The 22,955-nt window shown below is 27.3% G+C and overlaps 1 protein-coding gene across 2 annotated transcripts in view; it reads left to right on the top strand.

Annotated features, from left to right (window-relative positions):
- Positions 1-22,955, top strand: part of LOC134829171 (cAMP-dependent protein kinase type I regulatory subunit) — a 41,567-nt gene that overhangs the window by 8,667 nt on the left and 9,945 nt on the right. Inside the window, exon 1 of one of the 2 annotated variants that reach the window (XM_063842179.1) lies at positions 1,831-2,419. The exons of the other annotated variant lie outside the window; for it this stretch is intronic. Within the exon in view, the coding sequence (XP_063698249.1) occupies positions 2,405-2,419 (15 nt within the window). The 5' untranslated portion in view covers positions 1,831-2,404. Of the gene's footprint in view, positions 1-1,830; positions 2,420-22,955 lie in introns of those variants that run through there. 2 annotated transcript variants of the gene reach the window in all.

Genomic DNA, 22,955 nt, shown 5'->3' with positions numbered 1-22,955 from the left:
CGTTCGCTGTTAATTAAACATTATTATTAATACTTTTTATTTATAAATCAACTTTTTTAAACAGATATGGCGCAAAAAATGCATCATAATCGGTCAACTGTAACATTTATTTTTTATTTTAACGCGATCTGATTTATGTCACTTTACGTCACTCAGACGTCTGTTTGTCATTTAAAAAGTCACTTGAAAGCGCTCACGTTGATTTTTTCCCATAAAAAAAGTTTTTTGATAAATTTTCTTGTCAGAAGATGGTTTGCGGCTTGAAACATTTCACTCTAGATCTTGATCAAAAGTATTTTGATGAGGAGAAAAATGTTAAATTTGACCCAGAACATGAATCGCGTTGCAGTTAATTAACAGCTTCTTTATATAAATGCTATAAATGGGAAAATAATTGACGCGAATTGACTTAGATTTAAGCAAACAAGTAAAAAGTTAATAAAGTTTGATCGCAATTTCCGGTTGTTAATTAAAAAATACCGCTTGGAAAAATGCAGTTTAATTTTTTTGATTAAATTGTATACAAAATGTTTAAAATTTATTTACAATTTTAAATTTAGAAAAAAAAAATATTAAAAAAAAATAATTTTAATAATTTTCTTTTCATTAAAAAGTGATAAAAAAAAATTATTTAATTGCTAAAAATTTAATTTATACTTTTTAGTTTGTTTTTAAAAAATTTATTTATTTTTATATTTTTTTTCCAAATTCAAAAATAAATTTTTTTAAATTATTTAAAACTATTTTTATACAAAATTGACAAAATTTTTAAAAATTTTTAAAAAAAAATTATTAAAATTTTTTAAATTTATTTGTTTTACTTGTTTCATACTTTTTAGTTTGTTTTTTTTTAATTATTTATTTTTTTATATTTTTTTTAAAATTTATTTTTAATAAAATAAAAAAAAATATTAATTTATTTATTAAATAAATTAATTATTTAATTTAATTAAATAAATATTTTTTTATTTTATAAAAAAAATAAAAAAGTTGAAAATCTTCAAAATAAATTATTACAATTTTTATTTAATTTTTTTTTTTAAATTTTTTTATTGTACTTACCTTGCAAAAAACGAACGAAACACCACCGACTTTGATTTCCCGCTACACCATGTACGTTATCAGCAAACAAATAACCGATTTCCCAAACGTCGCATCATTTTCCAGCCATGAGAGAACTTTCTCTCTCGCTCTCTAGCTTTTTTCATCTCTGACGTCATTCACTAAACATCGTGCTGTAATGCGTATAAATGGATTGTAATATAAATTTTCCAGCTGTACGTGAGCCGTATATACATTTACTGGAAAATGAAAGAGAAATTTTCGCAACCTTATCAATGTATCGCATCGCCTCCCTTGGTTCTCAACTGTGAGCACTAATTTTTTACGTGTGCTATTTTCCGTACACTCGCTGCCAGTTCACTGGCTGATTTTATTTCGAGCAGTAGGTCTTCGTGACTGTCGTGGCTAGTTTGAAAGCAATATTTTGAGGAATTTTGTGTTTTTAGAAAAGGATATTTTTCATTCTGTTGGAAACCACTGACGACGAGAGAGCCGCTATTTTGAGTTTTCTGAAAAGAATAAAAATATTTTTTTAAAAAAATTAAAGAAGACTTAAAACGGAAAATTAAATTAACAAAATAAAAAAAAAGTATTTTTGTAAGAATTAAAGTGAAGACAATCAACAAACAAAATTTTATGAAGACGTTCAAGTGATTGACGGAAACTTATCGAAATCCAAAGTTTTTAACGAGGAAAAGTTTAAAAATATATTTTTGCTACAAAAATTTTTAATTCAACTCCGGCAAGTATTGTGTGTCGGGGTACGTGATACAAAAATCGCTGACACGACGAAAAATAAGAGAAAGAGTAATAGAGAGATAAGGAAAGACACGAGACACAAAGCCATCCATCCATCCGAGTGTGTGTTCAAGCGTTAAAACTTAAATGAATGCTATAAATTCTCACATTAAATCCGAAGCAACTACAAAAAAAAAACAACAAAAGCGATAAATAACACTCGCCTGCCTTAAAAGGCACTCATTTGGCTTTTTAATCAATTTCTCCGTATACGACGAGGCTCGCGAAAAATATTGCGGTGTCGCGGCAGGCATTTAATGTGTACATAATCTAATTTAAACAACACATGTTTTAATACAATAAATAAAATAAAAATATATGATAGGACCTTGTCAGCTTTGGAAATTGTGTAACAACCCAAACAAACGATAAAAAGTGAAGCGAAACGCTGAGCAATAAACACCCCGAAAAAACACACAAAATAGTGCACAAAAAAGACCGCGCTTTCCTGACATAATACAAGGAAACAGACCGACAACGTGTCACCCCATATAGACATCTACATCAGCAGTTCACACCGTCGTTGTTGTTGTCTCCATATAAAATGGCAGAAAACAAGGTCAATATTACTCGTATATACCTATCTCGGTACCCTGCGAACGAAAAATGGATCAAATTGATGCATTAAGGGATCAGATTGATCTCTCAGGAGAATTTTTTGGTCCCTTTAGCCTTAAGGGTTTAACTTTCCTCTGTAAGGAATCAATATGATCCCTGAAGTGGTCTTTTTGATTATTTAAAGCTTAAGGGTCGATCTGATTACATAAGAGGTCAATTTGATCTCTAAATTTGAACACTTTAACCTCTTAAAGAATCAGATCGACCTTTGAAGCCTTAAGGAATTAATAAGACCTCTTCAGGGATCATATTGCTTCCTAAAGAAATGAAATTAAACTTGAATTAAACCTTTAAGACTAAAGGGATCAGAAAATTCTCCTAAAGGGTCAATCTGATCCCTTAAGATGTTAATTTTGAAATCTCAAGATTCTCGAAGAGATCTAATTAACATAATCAGATTGACATTTTTTAATATCTTAATTTATAGGGAGTCATCGTCTAATAGACCTATAATGGAGGAAAAAGCCTAATGTTGATTTTAATGAAACAAGTCTCAAGATCAAAATTTCTTTGAGAGTGCGTTAAATCGAATCGAAAATCATTAAGATCTAATGCAATTTTGAGGGATTACCTTGTTGTGGTTGATGACAGGTAAGGAAAGTTAAGGTTCTACGCTGAGGGATTTCACGTATGAAGTGAAACAACTTTAGTGAAATTTCTAGAACTTTTTTTTTTAAAGAGATTCTTTAAGGTTTAAGGGATTAAACTAACAACTTTAGTGAAATTTCTGGTCCTTTCAAAAGCAGAAATTTCACTAAAGTTGTTCTAATCTAATCCCTTAAATCTTAAGGAATCAATCTCATCCGTTTTTCATCCTCAGGGTATGTTGTGATATGATACGATGTTAAAGTAAAAATTTCCCGTATAAATAAATGGCTTTGTTATTTTTTTTCTGTATGTAAATTAAATGTGAGCCTGTATTATTGTGACTCAATGCCCAATGATGACAATGTTGCATATTTGAGTAGTGTAGAAGTCAAGGAGTGGTGGGAAATTTATGAATATTTTATGAAGTGAGCAGTTATGACTGGCTGACGGAAGCTTATGGAATAATAAAAGTTGTGCGTAAATGTGAGAGGAAGAAGATTCGCGGGGGAAACATCTATTTTTAGAGTCACTCTGGAGTAATTATTAATTCATGGAGATTTTTACGACGTAACTAGGGGTTATAAGAAGCTTATCGAAGGATATAGAAATTTTATTTAATTTGGTTCATTGAGGAAATGTTGAATTGTAGATTTTTTTGTTTCAAATAGAATTTTTGCACTCGAAACCTACAAGAATTAATTTTTTTTTCATTAAAAATTTCGCAGAAAAATAAATGAGGAACCGAGAAAAGTTTATTAATGTAAAAACCGACCATTGTCGGTACATTTTAATTTTTAATTTATAAGAAAATTTTCAAGCAACTGTTTTTTTATTCAAAAAATTATATAAATTTAAATGAAATAATTTCCAATATCTTTAGTAAATTTTTATATGCTATGTAATGTTCGCCAAAATTATTTTATGTTTTTTTTTAATATTTTTTTCTACAAAGATTGTCAATAAAAAATATTTTTTTATTACGAAAATCCCTAATAATTTTTTTTTATGGTCTTAAACGAAAATATGTCTCGACCTAAAAAGATAAGAAATTGAGCAAAATCTTAAGTTATTTACTAATTTAATTTAATTTTATTTAATTTAATATATATTTTTTAAATTATTTAATTTTTTAAATTAAATTTTATAATATTTTTTTTAATTTAAATTTTTAATTTTAATTTAATTTTGATTTTAATTAGTTAAATTATTTAATTATTATGACTTAATATTAAAAAAATTAAATTTTTGTTTAAATATATTTTTTTAAAATTTATTTTCGATGAAATTATTCATTAAAAAAAATGACGAAAATTGTTCTATGAAATTTTTTAAAAATAAAATAAATATGTATCTACAAATTTAGCAGAAAATTATCTTAACGATAAAAACCACCTGAGACCTAAACAAAAAATTACATATATTAATAAATAATTGAAGAAAATTCAGTGAAATATGAATTTAAATATTCAAACCATAGTCTCGATTTATTTATATTTTTTTTTCTTCAAATACCTGCGAGAATCACTCAAACCTTAAATTATCCAAAAATTGCTCCCTAAGACGTCATTCCAGTTTTATTATTATTTTTTCTTTTCTTTTTGCCAACATTGCGTGACTGGTAAACCGTCCTTAGAATTAAATCGTCTGCCGAACATCGTTTTTTATCATTATGAAAACAACACACATTGCATTGTGTAAACAACTCTTTTTTTGATTCTCTCAACATTATTTGTCTTCCACGCAAGTTCCATTATTATTTCATCATAAACTCCCTTTGCTTCTGCAGTTTCTTTATTTTTACGCGCAAAGACTTTATTTCCTTGTTTTTTTTTTCTTTTTTTTGTCTTAAAAAATACAAAGACGACATAAACGATGACGTGTTTTGTACGAGAAAATGATAATTTATGTGTGTGTGGACGCTATTCTTCCTCGTTTTTCGCAATAAAGCTCCTTTTTATGACGTTGTTTGCTTATCTTTTTCATTTTTCTCGCTCACAGATGTTGAATACATAAATAAGTCGAAGAAAGTAAGTTTTTTTTGTGACGAGGAAGTTTTGCTGACAAAGTTTTGTTTCTTTTTTCAACAAAAACAGAAAAATAAGGAGATGATTAAATTTATGAGTTCACACGAAAAAAAGAGATTTGTCGTGACAGATTTTCTGGATTGGTAATTCGATATTTATGATTAACTTCTATGGCACTAGACGATCATGTGTCTTTGATTCTTGTCTACTGTCCGTGACCTACTTTTTGGTGCCATTTGATACTTTTTTTGGAACGAGAAACCGTCACATGATGCCACTTGACTCATTGAGAATCACATAAAAATGTCTTAAAAGTCGTCTAAATTGCTTTTCTATTCATGAAAGCAACTAAAAGAACATTATTCTGTCGTCGTCTTTTGTTTCTTCGCTTCTTTTGTTTTATTTTTTTGTGAAGACGGAAGGAAATCTTACCCATTTACCTTGACAAAAGCAATTTTCTTTCGAAATTTGAGAAGTAAATAAAATTCAAAGTTTTGGGAAAAGTTTTTCAAGAACAGTTCATGATCCATTTACCTGATACTTACGCGAATTTTTTGTGCTGTCAAGGCATTTTATCTCGCACCATCGCACCTTTATCCCGTCATTCGTGGCAGCAGCATAAAAATTGGTAATGATGATGTTTATTGTGCACTTGGAAAAGGAAACTGCCATAGGCAATAAAAGTGTCTATCATCCTTGTCTGACTACCTTTCAAACGGTTTTTTTTTAACTGACAGCCAGGGGTGGTTTTTCTTTATACTAGGCGATTGGGAAAGTTCTTTGTAGGTCGATTTTTATCTAAAGCAGCAAAATCTGGGCAAGATTATTTTTTACAAAATTATATAAAAATTTTTATAATCATATTTTTTAAACTTTGACACATTTTAAGAAAATTTTTGGAATTTAAAAATATAAAAATTAAAATTAAAAAAATTTCAAATATATAAAAAAATTTTTAAAATAAAACAAAAATAATAATTTTCCATTTAAATTTTTTTTTATTTATTTTTATATTTTTATTAAATTTAATTTTTATTAAAAAATTTAAATAAAATTTCAATTCAAAAATTAAAAAATATATATTTTTTTTTAATTTCTATTAAATTAATTTAAATTAAAGTTTAGGTAAATCTAATTATTATTTATTTTATTTTCAAAAAGAAACTAAATGTTTCTAATTTTAAAAAAAATATATTTTTTTTAAGAAATTTTATTATTTTTTTTAAATATTTTTTTTATTTTTAGAAAATTTGGTAATAAATAGAAAACTATAATAAATTTTTAAAAATTTAATAAAAAAATAAAAAAAAAATAAATTATTTTTAAATAAAAAATTGAATGAATGAAAATTTGAAAAAAATACAATTTTAGTGTAATTTTTTTTATCTAAAATAAGTTCAAAGTTTTCTTTAAAATATTTTAAAGAAATCTTTAATTAAAAGAAAAAAAAATTTAGCCTTAAATGGAATTACCTGGTATTTTTTCTCTCCTAATCCGTCTCTGTCCACTTCACATCGTTCATGCGTAACTCGATACAGTTCTGCCAAGTGTCCGTAACGATGCGATATTCTTCCGGTGCTTCGTTCTTTCAATTTTTCTCACTTTATCGTCATTATGTTGTCCAATTACAGAAAAACAAACCCCGAGGATATGATTGTGACGCGTGTGTGTGTGTGCTCGCCAACGATAAAAAGACATGAATGTCATAATTTTCTTATTACACTGAAAAAATCATACGAACCTTTAATTAACTTTTGCCACTTTTCTTGTTTATTTTTAGGTGAGTGCCTTTTCCAACATGAAATAAAAAATTCTTGCGTAAAAGCAAAATAAATTTGTAAGTACCTTCATTGAATGTTTCTTTCTTTGCTTGTGGTAAAAACGTCAAAATATTTTGAAAACGGTACCAGACGCAACAACATTTTTGTGACACCAATTTGTTTACAAGTGACACAACTCCGTAATCCTTTAAAAGGTTGACAAACTTTCTCGATGTCTTTATATGACTTTTTTTTCATGAAAAAAACACGAAAAAAAAGAAAGATTTCGATCACCTGAAGGCAGTTGATTTGCATTTTTGTGTCAAAAGGATGGGTGTATTGATAACAAAATTATTTCTTCTTTTTTGTGCTAAATTGATTGCTTGAGAATGTAATTTTGATGTTTCTTTGTGTTTTTTGTGTTAGGTCCTGAATAAACTTTACCTTCTTTGAATAGAGGAAAAATAATGAAATATTTGTCGAAAGAAGACTTTTTGTGTGTATTTGTGATCGGATATTAATAGAACCCATAAAAGAGGAGAAAACATGTTTTTTTTTTGGTTTTTCCAACTCAGCAACAATGGAAAATATTTTTCTTTAAACGAAGGTATTTTTTGTGAAAATGTCTTGTTTAGGAGATATCTTTTGTATTTTATCTATTTTTGTGACCAATTTATCGTTTTAAACAATGTAGGAAATTTCACCACATTTTTTTGTGGTAGATCTTTATTTGAAAAAGTTTTGAAGGTGCTTGAGGTTTTCACCTTTGTTGACATTGATGACCAAAAGTTAATTTTTTTTGAATGTTTGAATTTTTGTACAATTTATTTCGATTTTAACAAATAAAAAAAAACTCAGTTAATTGAGAAGTTTATTCAATGTTCTTAAAAAATGTCGATTTAATTTTTTATTTTAAACAAGAAACAAAAGTTTTAAAAGTTTTGTATATTTTTCAGACAAATTTTTATTTTTCAAAAAAAGTCAAAAATTTTTTAAAAAAATCAATCAAAAATTTAAATTTATTTTAAAAAAATTTAATAAATAAAATTTTAATTTAAATCAACTTTTTAAAATTTTTTAAAAATTAAAAAAATTTTAAAATTTTCTCAAAATAATTTTAAAAACATGGTTGATCTTATTTTTGGCGCGAAAATCAACGTTTTGAAAAAATGCTTTTAAGATTTTCATAAAAAAAAGGTTTAAAGAAAAATTTTCAACAAAAACACTAAACTCCCAAAACCTGTCACTAAACAAAGACAAGGGTACTTTAACTCCAAAAGTAGGTCCAATTATCGAACTTCCAGACGACATTGATTGGAATTGAATCCGAAAAACGAAACGTCTGACCCCATTTCGAAAATTGTCACAAATCTCACTTACTCACTCACGACAACAGCATCCGAGGACAAACTATAAATAAATCACAGCAGATGACAAGTCTCGATACCTTTTCAACGAACGGGGACACGCAGTATGTTTGCTTGTGCATTTAATATTAATGAGCACCTGCCAAAGCGAGAGTAACCTCAATATATCCTTTTGCAAGTTTATATCGTGGCATGCGTAGGTAGCCTTGAATTTCCTTCCACTCCAGCAAGTTACCTTCGTTAAGTCATCCATTACTTGCGTCGTTTGTTCCATTTTATGATATTCGTGCATTATTATTATCCGCAATCCATTAAACACAGCAGCGAAATGTGTTCTGAGGAAATCCCAGAGGAACTTTATTGACTTCTTTTGAAGGTTCTGGAAATTTTGAAATAAGGTCTTCCGATTTTTCTGATTTCTTTTGATTTTTTTTTATTTTTTTGAAAATTTTGAAATGAGGTCTTTCAATTTTTTATAGAATATTTTTAAATTTCTGATTTTTTTTTAACTTTGTGAAAAATGCATGATCATCCTCGAATACCACTTTTTTCAGGTCAAAGTATTCTGACCTTTTTTGTTTCGGCAATTTTTGTGATTCTTGCGATTGCTAGAAAAGATGACCGCTCCTTCGCAGTGCATTCCGGGATTTTCTCTCTCTAATTTTGTGAAAAATGCATGAGCATCCTCGCTGGCTCCAGTTTTTGGCGGGTCATCACTTGTTTGGTATCCTGTGCAATGCACGTTAACAAAATTTTTCAAGCACTCCTTTGATCCGATATTGAACAGAAACCCTTTTTGAAGTTGCTTTATAATAGACCCAGAAAATAAATCCGTTCAAAGTTTAAATTAAAAATTTTATTTGACCACAAAAAAATTGCCCCTATTGCTAATTTGACCTTAACTGCTTCCTAAAAAGAAAGACTTAAGGGAATACATGGATGATAACTTCAAAAATTCTTAATTTGACCTCTAAGCCTTAGAGTCTAACTAAGGGGTCAGTTTGACTCATTAAGGAGTTTAATTAACCCATTAAGATATCATACCTTAAATTTTTTTCAGAGTCCTATAGGGTCAATCTGATCTCTCACGGCAATAATTTAACCCGTTTTTCGACCGTAAAAATGAAAATCACCTTTTTTAAGACCCTAAGCCTAAATTTTTCCATGGAAATTTTATGGAATTTTTATTTTCTTGAAAAAAAAAAATCATTTTTTTTTAATTAAAAATAAAGATTTCGGAATTTCTCCATGCATTTACCTGTAAATGTTTGAGGGCCTTATTTTCAAGACCTGAGGGCCTTAAAAAATTCCATTTCTTCCCACTGGGATACACTTGACTCTCTTTCTGTTTTTTGCATAGAAACGCCTGAAAACATTTTTAAATAGAGAACTTTTAATTAACTTTTTTTCACGTCAACAGCAAACTCACACAAAGCGATGTCGTTATTTGTCATCCAGAATGAAACTGCGATTTTTCAAGTGATTTTGAACAATAATGAGGCTCTTATATGTGGGTTGTGGCTTTTCCATGTCTCCTGTTGCGCGAACGAACGAGCAAGTTTATGCAAATACAGAAATTTATTTAGTAGCAAACAAAACCACTTGTTTGTTGCAGCAGCGTTTTCACAACTACGTGATAATTCCATGATATTTGCCGCGATAATGGAATAAAAGACGCAACAATTTACATTTTAATTAAACCAAATTAGCATCTCTTGAATGACGTTCGCCGTAAATCTCTTTGGCAAATAATTTTACATTTCACTAATTATTATAACCATCAACGAGAGCAGCTAAATTGCTTTTCCTGCCAGGCCGGAAAACTTCTTCCGAAACTACAATGCACAATTATATTTTATTATATCCTCTTGACTTGAGCTGCAAAATGTTAATTTAAATTTTTCCGAGAACAATGTGGAAATTTTGCATTAAATCCAATTCAAAATCAATCTCCGCAATGTGCAATTTCGCATCGTTAGCTTGAAATTGAAAAATTATGCTCAAAGACGAACATGGAGATGAGAAATAATCCTTATAATGGACATGTGTGTAATATTCATGACTTCCGGACACCACATGGGACAACATCTCGAGATATTTTTAGAAAGATATGATGAGAAAACGAGAAAATACTGAAAGACAAATGATGCTTTGATGAATATTTTATTGGATTTTAAAGAAAATGACCAGTAAATGTGGGTCGTTGCTAGTTTAGAATTACATAAAGGAATCTCTTTGAAATGAAAAGCTGATTTTTGTTGAGCTTTAAAAAATAGCCGCAAATTTAGAGTGGCGCTGCTGTATTTTAGAAAAATTGACTGAAGCGCCCTCTATAAAATTTTGTTATTTTTATCATTTTTTTGTATTGGAAAATAACTTTTACATTTTTTTAATAGTTTTGAGTAGAAAAAAGTGATTTTAAGTTTCTAAAGATTCGAAAAATTATTAAATTATGAAAAAGTTACTTTTAAATATCTATAAAAATAATCAAAAAACGAAAAAGTCATAAAGGGCGCCATTTTGAATTTTTTAATGATCAGTGTGATCCATAAATTAATGAACATTTTTGAATGAATTAAAGTGATTTAAAATTTTTGAGCGGGAAATTTCATACAAAATAAAAAATTTTCTTAATTAATTTCTATTTTTCCATATTTTTTTTTAAATATTTATTTAATTTTGAACTGCTATAAAGCGGTTTTAATTAATTTAATATCATATCGCATAAATTTCAACCTGATACAACATATTTAACTGATATAACATGTCATCAAAATTCTTATCACAAACATGTTCTAACCCGATGATTGTCTTAATTCGATCTTAATGAAATTTATAATTAAATTAATTTTGTCTAATTCTCGAAATAGTAAATGGATATTCAATTAAAATACATTAGATCAAAGTCTATAATTTACATTTTCATTATAAAAGACCATATTTCGACCAATTTGACACATTTATGTTAAATATTAAATTAGAGTAACAAATATCCAACATTTTCTTATCTCAAACACTATCAAGTTCTCTCTGCAGTACAAAAACTTTTCTATTAACCATATTTATGTATTTATTTTATTTTATTACCAAAGAAAATAGAAAAGGATGTTGATGAAAGGTAAATTGCCCGAAAGTTTCTATCTGACTCTCGCACTTGCTGTGTTGCTTTTGCGGTTTTTCCTCCGAAGGCAGCTGCAAAGTAAGAAGCAAAAAAGTTTTTTGTTACAACAACTTTTCTATTTAATTAAAGTTTTCGTTCCTTTCTCGCCGAAATGCGTAGGTGTTGCCTGGAAGTCAAAACATCGCTCGCAAAGTTATGTTTTTGTGGTAGATTGATTTCTTCATCGTCATAGCTCGTCATCACCTTTCGTCGACGAAATGAAGTCATGTACCTACAAAATATACGCAGACTTAATTGCATGGAAATTTATTCATGCTGTTGTTGTTTTTTTTTTGCTTCCTTTTTGTAGCGTTTACCGCGAAAATGAATGCGAGGTAGAATAAACAAAAACATTACAGTAAACATGGAAGCACTTCATTAAGGGATTTTATGCGGAACTAACCACCTGTAAATTTTTTTTTTGTTATTCTGTGGTCAGGATGTTATTTATTATTCAAAATATGAAAAGATTTTTCTTAAAATCATATTTTTAATTAAAATTTTAAGTCACGTGACTTGACCCAATGCACATTTTTATTTTTTTATTCTAAATTTTTATCCTATGACACATTTTAAAATGTTTTTATAAAAAAATTTTATTTGGGATAAGTCCCAATGCACAATTAATTGTCAAATCCATCAGTAAAACATTTCACAATGTGTCATGGGGCAAAATTTTAGAATAAAAAAAATTATCAAAAATTTCAAAATGTGCACTGGGTTGAATGGCAATTTTTTTAAATGACAAATTTTTATTTTTAATAATTTTTTTTATCGAAGAGAACTTTTTAAAAGGCAAATTTTATTTTATTTTTCTAAGAAAAACCCAAGCCCAGTTCACATTTTAAAAATTTAAACCAAATGATCAAAAAGAATAATTCAATTCTTTTTCTGTGAATTGCCTAAAAAAAATGTCCTCAATTACAATAATTTTGTATTGTTATTTTTTCATCAAGAAGCGAATAACTTTTTAACGACTTCGTAATGAAATAAAACAAAAGCAAAAATTGTCTCTTATCGCTCCTTATCATCGTTTGATGAAATTTCCTTTAAGCTTCACTTTAACTTTGTTTGATATTTTTCGAGCATTATCCTTTTAAAAAAATAATTCACGAAGACGGAGAAAAAGATAAAAAAAAAATTGATGATGATATTGTACTTTTTCTCCTCCTCCAACAAAAATTGCTGGATTTTTACAGCGATCCTGAAAGATGAAAGCAATTACATTTATTTGAACACACGCTCAAAATAAAAGCAGAGCAAATTTATTTATTTGTCCCAAGAGTGTCGGTAGAGATTTTGCCTCAATTGCAGCTTTGCTGTCAAAGCTGCTTATATTTTTACTTAACATTTATTGCACTAACAATACGGAGTTACTGCAGCCAGTCACTTGCCTGAGTGCATCTCATGAAAAAATAATAAAAACTTTTTAAATTCATCGTCTTTGGTGTTGTTGTTGTTGAAATTGACTTGAAAAGTGAAGATTTTCTCACAACAACATCAGCTAAATAATAAGTTTTTCTTTTCAAGCTCTTCTTTTGAGGAGGAAAATAAGAACTTTCAATGGAAATCCATTATTTATGTATCGTTGACGAAGAGTTTTCATCATACTTTTCACGTTCTAAGGCAAGAGCAATTTTGAAGAATTTTTCATATTTCATACTAATTAATTTTTTTTGAATTTCATAAAAAAATAAAAAAAATTAAAATAATATTTTTAATAAAATCAGATCAAAACAAAAAAAATCTAATTTTGCAAAAAAAAAATTTTTTTAAATTTTATTCCTGTTTTTTTACCAGATTTTTTTTTTACCAAATTTAAAAAAAAAATTAAATTTAAAAAAAAAAATTATTGAATTAAATTAAATATTTTTAACAATTTTTCAAATAATTTAAAATTTTTTAAAAATTATAAAAAAAAATTAATTAAAAAAATAAGTTAATTTTTACCAAAAACTTTTAAATTTCTTTCAAAAAATTGGTAATAAAATATTAAAATTTTTATTTAAAACTTTTCAAAAATATTTTTATAAATTTTTGATCAAAATAAAATGAAACATTTTCAAAAATTGCTTTTACCTTATTCGACAAGAAAAGAAAAACATAATAAAGAGGTGAAAAAAATAAGGCGCAATTTTTCTTTTCTTTTCTTAGACTTGTATTTCAATTTATATCATTGCCGTATCATTTCGTGCAAAAAAATTGACATTGAAAGACAAAAATGAACGAATTGCGACGCAAAACAAAATTCGGAAGTTGCTACTTTTTTTTTGGCAACAAAACTTTTCGTTATTTGTTTCTTCCGTTTCGCGGTGTGCGTAACAGTGGTTATGGCCTTTAGCGTCGCAAAAGTTTGGATTTTTTGTTTTTCTTTTTTTTTCTTCGTGGTGAACTATGAAAAAATAAAAATGTTATTTCCCTAGGTTAAGAACATCGGATTACTGGCGATTGGTTGGAAAAATGAGTAAAAGAAAACGAAAATGAACAGATGTTCCTTACGAAAACTAATAAAAAGAGATCGGTCATTGACAGAACAGCAGGCCACCCACTTTACGTGCGCTTTAATAGATTTTCACTCAAAATATGGAGATAAAGAAAAGAAAGAAAACGAAAATTGCTTTAATTACACAATTTTGGTTCGATTGTTATTTTTGACCTAATTTTATCCGGAGGAAGAAGAAAGATTAAACTGATTATCAATACTTTTTGTTGGTTTTAACAAATTTTATTATCTCCTTCCCTCGAATTTAATTTCCTCCTAAAGTAAATAATTTTCCTTAACGATTAATAAAATAATTAGAGAAATTGTGGTTATGAAATTATCTCGTCGTTGCGTTATTAATTTTGGGAAATTTTATTAAATAAGTTTTCGCGGCATGTCGTCGACACATCAAAAGATCGTCAAATTAGAAGGTCATGCCGAGTTAATGAGCGATGTTAAAGTTCATTAATTTTGTTTATTTCTTTTTTCTTTTACAAGTGCTTTTTAATTTTCTTATTTCAAAAAAAAAAAAAAAAAAATAAAATAAGTATAAATAATTAGATAAATTTTCTCAAATAAGGCCGCTCCAAATTTTTTTTGAACTTTTTGTTCCATTTCAAAAGTCGAAAATCCAATGGGGCAAAATAAAAAAAAAAGTTGAAAATTTCATCAAAATTAACCGTTTTTTGGTCTTTTTTCATATTTTTTCAAAGAATATTCTAAATTTTTAAAAAAAAAATCAATTTTTAAGAATTTTTATATTGAAAATAGTATTTTAACATGAATTTTCTTCTTTAAATTTTTTTTCAAAAAAAATTACTTTTTAAAATTTTTTGACAGTTATTTTTATGAATTTTTTAGGTTTAAATTTTTACCTTGAAATACTCTGAGATCAATTTTAAATTATCAAATCTCAATGTAGATACCATAAAAATAACTAAAATATTCATTATTGATCAAAAATTGTTAAAATTTTGTCATTTTGTATGCCATTTTCAGGAAAGTAGCTGATGAATGTGAGTTTTTGCTGCTGAATTTATTATTGCTGGCGCGTATAAGAGTGTCGGGCGGATGATGGATTTATAAATTTGGATCTTGTTTGCTTTGTGGAGACGAGAACTTCGAGCTAAGAGTGAGTATAATACTTTGACGCATAATCCTGCTTTTTTAAGAACGGCATCGATGTGGTTTTTTAACGTCAATTTTTGGTCGAGTATGAACCCCAAGTATTTAGCGCTGTTTTGCCACTCGACTTCGTGTCCTTCTATGATAATTTGTCTCTGCGGAAGCGCCCTTTCGCATCTACGACGCGTGAAGAAAACAGCTTCACTTTTTGTCGGGTTTAACTTTAATTTCCATTTTTTTAGATATTTGGAAAAAGTATTTCAAAACTTTTTTTTTTATATTTTTGCATTTTGAAAAAAAGTTCTTGGGATAAAAAGTTCGAAAAAATTTGGAGCGGCCTAAATCTTAGGATTATTATAAATTTTATTTTATAGCTCAGGAAATTAATAAATTAATTTAATTAATTATTAATAATATTAATTAATTTTAATTAAACAATTATTATTTTTAAATCAAATTAATTCAGATTTAAAAAATAAACAAATTAAATTAAGCTCAATTTTAAATCAAAAATTTAAAAATAATTTATTAATTATGAAAAAAATAATTATTTTTTTAATTTTTGGCTGCTAACTTGAATTAAATTTGTATGTTCAGGTTAAGTTAGAGCTTTACTTTTAAAATTCAATTCTTATGAACTTAAAAAATAAATGTTTTAATATTTTATTTTAATTTTAACTTTAATTTTTTCTTTCAAAAAATTATTTTTTTTAATTTAAAAATTTATAAAATCGCTGGCTTTTGTGAATTTTAATGACCAGCGATCGGCAGCTTCAAAAATTGAAAAAAAATAATACGAAAAATATTACAAAAAAAAATCATTTTGTGAAAAGAGGTTAAATAAAAATTTAATTTTTTTTTTCTTAAATTAAAAATCAACAAATTTTACTCAATGAAAGCTTTTTAAATAAAAATAAAAATTTACTATAAATCAGTTAAATTTTCTTAATTTGAATAAACATTTAAAGAAAAATTGAGTCAATAAATGCAAATTCCCATCAAGATCAGAATTTGTTTATTCTGTAAATAATTAGTGATCTAACCAACAGACGACACTCAAATACAGTAATCCATCAATCTCACTTATATTTTCTGTCACTCCCTGTTACGTTTCGCCGTTGCCTCGTACAAAAAGTGCGAGAAAAATCACGATATTTTAATTAATGTTTATTTTAATTTGTTTGCAAATTATTCAAAAGTCATTTATTACAAACAGAAGAGCCAAGGCGAAAGAGGAGGCAAAGCGTAATTGAGTGAAAAAATTATAAATAATTTCCTGTTTTTTCACAAGAAAATCATGATCCACTGATTTTTCTTCGAAATTTAATCATCCACTATTTTGCGTTTGACTTCCTACGCGCAACACAAGCACAGTCATTGTCCTTCAGCCGTTTTTTCTCGCATCTTCTAGCCAGAGAGATAGACGACAAACCAATTTGTTGTTGAATGAATGTCACGGCATGACATTAATATCCGAAAATTATATGACGGAAACCGCAAAAACCATCACAACCCATAAATTTTGTGGAGGGAAAATAAGCGCTCATATGACTGCCAACGACGTTGTCTATGTTTTATTACGGGGTTATTAGGTTATTTTTCGGTAAACAAACCATTGTTACGTGTATCGGGGCTGGAATTGATGAACTCATTTATTTTGCGATTTTTTATTGTTTATTGGATTTTATTTTTTTTACAACGTGATGTACATGAGAGATTGATAACTGACCTAGTTTAGCCTTTTTGCACAATTCTAGAATGCTTTGATACATTAATCAAGAAGTAAGATGTAATAGGAACAATAAACGCATGTTTTGTGTAATCTTTGGATTGAACACGTGAATTAATTGAAGTTAGGATGCAATTTAATTAAAAGATTATTATCGACATTGAAAATCAATGTAAGCCTATTTATACCAAAATACTGGCAATTTGAGGTACAATGTGGGATATACTGGCAGGTAATCAATTCAAAAATCAAATTATAAAACAAACATGGTAAATTGGAATATTGTGTTTGCAGGTGAAATAATTGTTGTGTTTGTTTAGTTTAAATGGAATTTTGTCAGATACAATGTTTCATTTTAATACAAATACATATTTTTTTTATATACAAAAATTTTCTTCAGAAAATAAAATATTTTTTTGTCTTAAAAAATATTTTTTTTATATTTATAATAAATTTAATTAAAAAAAAAAATAAAAATTTTAATAATTTTTTTTTTAATAATAATTTTCAAAAAATTTCTGCAAAATACTTGTTTTTTAAGTATGACCAATTGATTTCTGACAAGGTTTTGTCTTCCCTATTCATCTTTTTATAACTGCCATAAAAATATTCAACTATAAAAATTAATCTTATATTTTATTAAAAAAAAAAACAAAAATTAAAAATCATTTAAAATTTAACTATTTTGTTAGATTTATTCGAGAATTTTTCATCTTTAAAATTTAAAAAAAAAAATAATTTCAAAAAAATTTTAATTTAGAAGGATTTAAATTTTTAACATTTTTTTTTTCAAAAATACATATATCGAAATCTACAAAAATAATATAAATTAAGCAAAATTTGATAGAATTTAGAAAAATTATAAATGAGGTATTGAAAAACGTTCATTATTTAAAATCCCACATTTTAATAAAGCTCTATACTAAGAATTTAACAATAATTTTTTTTTTTTTAAATAAAATAATTAATTAAACAAAAATTTGATTAAATTGATAATAGGTACTACTAGATTAAAAAAAAAATTGAAAAAAAAAATTTATTAATATTTTTCCTAAATTTAGAATTTTTTCAAAATAATTCAAAACAAAGCACCAAAAATTTATTGTTTAATTTTTTTTTTTTTTTTTTGATTAATATCAAATTTATTTTCAAAAACGAAAAAAATTTAACAAATATTTATCTCCCTTTTGCAACTGAAGAAGAATGAAGAATAGACTTTCCTCATGAAAATTCATATGTCTTCTTACATTTATTTATTTACACAGTTTTGTTAAAATTTCCACAACTTCGAGACATTTTCTCTTAATAAACCATAATCCAGTGCATTTCTTCTCCGTTACCACTCCAGGGGAAATTGATTCGTATATTTGTCATGGCAAGATGCTCTTTGTAACACAATATTATTGAATTTATCCTGTGGCTCTCCAAGCATATGGAAACATTGTTGCAAGAAACGTGTCTTCTTCCTTAGAAAACGTTATAAATATTTATTTGATACAAAAGTTTCCGGAGACTTGACAGCGAACGAAGCATAAGTTTGTTCTATAAAATCGTGACTGTTCGACATATTTTTCTAACCTGCACCAACACAAAAAAAAAATAACCAACAGCAACCTAATGAATGAATGAAACATAAATAATATAAGGGGATTGATGCCTCGAAGGCAAATTTCAATTCGCATTTCATTCATAAGAGAGTCGTTTGGATAGAAGAAAAGTATAAAAAAACCACAATCTCTCTCTTTATGCTACTTTAGCAGTGATAATAATTTCAACATTTCAATGGAGGAAATCTGACACCGTTCTCATTAAAAAAAAAGAAAAAAAAGAGGAAAACGAATAAGACGTGGAAAAGATACGAACCACAGATAAGTGTCACCACGACGCAAGATAGACATGAAAAAGAAAGATTAGTTTAAGGAGATAAATTTCACCGGATTTCCATTTCACTTTCGTCTTTGGAATTTTAAGGAAAAAAAAATTACAAGTAGAACCATTAAAATGATACATGGAAAATGTCAAACATGTATTTTCCGGTGAAAAAAAAATAAAATCCAGACTTATGACTTAAGGCAGATGTCTCGGGAAAATTTCCTTGAAAAATGTTACATGATCTGATTTTTAAACAAAATTGAATTATTTTCAAGAAAATATTTTGCTTAGCCTGTATTATTTTGTTTGAACAAAATAAGATACAAATAATTTTTTTTCCAAAGTTTTTAAAATATTTCCTTGAAAATAAAAATTAAAAAAAATTTCAAAATAATTTTTAAAAATTTCTTGAATTATTAAATTAAATTAAATTAAAGAAAAATCAAAAAGCTATATTTTCAATCTCTTCGTTAAATATTTCATCAGCTTTAAAATATCGACAGCTTTAAAATAAAAATAAATACCTCTGTACGGGAATGTCAGCAAAAAAAATACCTGACGTCCCCATTATTTATTTTGTATATTTTTCCTGACACCGAAAAAAATCAACCTGTCATTAAAAGTACAAAAAAAACTTTTTTAATGAACGTTTTTAACAATTTTTTTTTATCAAATTGTTCTTCACTTCCATTATTTCGCTTAAATTTTATCGGCACAAAAAATCAGGGCTGTTAAAGTACTTCTTCTTTTTTTTTCGAATTTCTTTTTTAATCCTTTCGAATTCATTTCCTCCACAATTTCCATTTTACATGAAATCCATCATTTACACGTCACTGCCCCAATCGAATTTAAATTCCCATCAACAAAAAAAAAATAGAAGACAAAAAAAGGGAATTACGAATTATTGAATGAAATGTTAACCTAAATAAATACTGCGAGGAAAAAAAAATAAAAAGGATCGTCTGTTGTAAATTGATCAATAATATTATTTTTCTGTACTTTTTTTAGTCACATCAAAAATGACTGACAAACGACTGTCTGTGCTGTACCAACGATTGTTCCAACTTTGTATAAATTCAATATTTTACGTCACTCCATAAAAAATTTAAAATGTTTTTTTTTTCGTTTTAAATTTATTCTAAATATTTTTTTGCTGTTTGACGAACGAATTATTATTATTTTTATGCAAATTTATCGAAGTTTTTTTTTTATTTTAATTTCCATTTTTAATTGCAAAAATTTTTTTTTCAACCTTTAATAACTTTTTTTTCATTAAAATTCGAATGCAGTTTAAATAAACAAAAAAAGTAAAAAAAAAACTTTTTATTTATTAGAATAGAGAGCAACAACAGAAAAGTACAAACAATATTTGTTGGCAAACATTTTTGTTATTTGTTACGGCGAAGTCAGTCTAGTACGCCGCCTATTCCGAGTAAACTTTGAAAGCAAAAAAAAACAACAAACGATGAATCAGTATTTATTTATTTATTTGTTTGTTTTTTTTTCTTCATAGCTCATCTGTTTCAATGATTTTTATTACTTTTTTTCTGATACTTTAAAAAAAAAAAAAAAAAATATCTTGAACATGATTTAAGATGCACATCAATTCGACGACATTTTCCGATAGAAAAATACAAGAAAAACATTTTTTCAATTATTTTGCGACGCGAAAGATAAATTTTCATCAAGTATTGTGTCGCGTGTCCTTCGTCGCTTCAAAATAGAACGAACGACGATGCTTTTATAAAGAAATCAATCACAAAAAATTTATCACATGCTATTTTTTTCGCGTTTGAAAAAAGTGTCAGTGAAACCACACTCTTTGACATTTCGATCAATCTCAATTTTTTAGTCAATTTTCATTTCAACTATGGGTTTGAAAATTTTCAGATGAAAAATTGAATGACATATATGACATTGTAGCAGTAGGAGTGAAATAGGAAACTCTTAAAGCTTTCAAGTAATTTTTCTCTTTTCGAAATTCATTCAATTACAAACACTTTGTGACATTTAACCTTTTTCTCGTACAAAAGAAAATAAATATTTACAACTTGAAAGCATGAACAATTTCATAACACTCTAGTGAGTAGCTAGACCTACAGTCTGTTGAGCTAAAGCTGTTATATAATTTAGGATGGATCAAAATAGAAATTGAAACAAAGTAAAAATCCTTTTACTGCACTAACGTTTTAAAAATAAAATTTCTTTGCTGAAAACTTCTTTTAGTTTATTTTTTTCTCTTGAATATTTTACGACAAATCCTCTGCTTTTTTCAGTTTGTTTCTTCTGTCGTCTCTAGAATTCATAAAATATGCAACAAAAGCTTTGTTTCCTAATGGAAAATAAACGAACATGTGAAGCACGGATGTTCAATCAAATATTCTGTCAATCGCATATGTTTTCACACATGTGCACTGTCATTCTCTAAAATTTTATAATATTAATAATAATTACGTAAATTTATTGATTGGTTTGGTATTAAAAGGTTAAATAAATTATTTACGCGCAACGTCATTTTAATCTGTGTCATGCTTGCGTTATTTAAATTAAAATTTTATCACCACAAGTAGCTGCGATAGGTTTCGATACATTCAGAGATCTGAATTTCTTATGAGGATTGAAGACTAATTTTTAGCAAAGGCGTCTAGAAACGCATTAAATTAAAAGCTGAGCCTATTAAATCTGAAGCATAAAAAGAAAATTGCACCCATAATAATAGAAAATATTGGTAGTAAAGCTTTTATAAACTACATATTGATATCAAGCTGCTTTATATTCAAATTCAATAAAATGAGAGGCTTTGGGAATGTACAACATTTATGGAAATGTGCGGTTGTGTGTTGTTGTTGTTGCAGTAATTTAATTGGAAAATATGGAACATGTGTGAAAAAACCCACAGACAGGCGAAGTGCAACTCATGTTTTACAATCAGAATTCAATTTAAAGGCTTTTGCAATGCTTAAAAATGTTTCGCATAGTAATTAAAATTTCAGAATTAGAATAATTTTTTAGGAAAAACATTTACATCATTTTACCCCAAGATTAATTGTTAAAAACTTGTCAAATTTTATCATAATGTACTCTTAACCCAAGACACTTCTTTATAGGATTCAAAAAATTTGAGATTTTATGTAGAATAAAATTGAATGAATTTCTTTTGATTTTACAATATTCAATTCATCTATTATACAGTTATTGACAATTAAAACTCCAAAATTCACAAATTTTAAAAAACAACTCTAGAAATTTAGAGTGATGAAGTTTGGAAGGATCATTTATGTGGTTAAAAGTTTTGAAAAAAAATTTTTTTTTTGGTTTACGTAAGAGCGTGTTATATATGCACTAATTGTGTGTGACTTTAAAATAGTTTTTTCAATCTCAAAGATAGATATAGTTGGGCTTTATCCTTCAAAAATAGCTCAATAATCGTCAATAATATGGTAGTTAGCAGGGTCGAGGTTCTCTCAGCCTACTCATTTAAGCTCTCATTTAAAATTCAAATTAAAAATTAACGGCGTTGCTGGCAATGGTGATTTCGGCAATCTATCGCCAGGTGCCCTATCCGACGGCAGAGATAACATTTCCTTATCCTTTTTGCGTTGTTTGCATTGTTTTTTGCGGCGTGATGGTGTGACCTACTTCGGAGACCTTTTAGACGGTTAACTTCTGCCTTCCAGTCTTCTTGGTTTGGGGGCCTGTTTCCTCCGTCGTTTCTTCGTATGTCATTTAAATTTGTTTCGATGACAAGTAACAATAGCTTAACTAGCCGGTATTGATCAGCTTCGTTGGTGCTGCTACTGCTTGGTTGAAACTTATGATACTATCATATCTGTTAATGTTATATTACACTTCATTTCGATCATTTTGAATATTTTGCAGTATATTTATCGATTGTTAATCTTCAATAGAGGTGACACTTAGATGTCGAGAGGTAATGCTTGCGATGTTTACTATTCGATTTTGATTTGCTATTTACGAAAGTAGCATGACAGTGATTTGAAGTTGAAGGCTTTAAATTTTCATTAGAAGTCCATGTAACTGATTTTGTATCAAACGCTTTTGAGAGGTCAAATAAAACAGAGTTGATACTCTGCGGTGTCATTTGACATCATGAATAGTTTATCCAGGTAGTAGATTCATCTTATTATCCATCGAATTTAGTGAATTTATGATACTAAAACTTAAAACATGTGTATGTTAATCAGTCTGAGGATTTAAAAATAGACTTATACTTACCTTCGTTTTTATCATGGCACCCCTCCATTGTTCTCTTTCCTGATATCTCCCCCTAAAAACATTTTTCTAATTCGCTTCCGCCTAAAAATTAAAATAAGTACGAAACTTCAAAGAAATGCAATATAATAATTTCA

Source organism: Culicoides brevitarsis, chromosome 1 (assembly GCF_036172545.1).
Source record: "Culicoides brevitarsis isolate CSIRO-B50_1 chromosome 1, AGI_CSIRO_Cbre_v1, whole genome shotgun sequence".
NCBI classification, from domain to species: Eukaryota; Metazoa; Arthropoda; class Insecta; order Diptera; family Ceratopogonidae; genus Culicoides; species Culicoides brevitarsis.
This window is presented reverse-complemented; position numbering and strand designations above follow the sequence as displayed.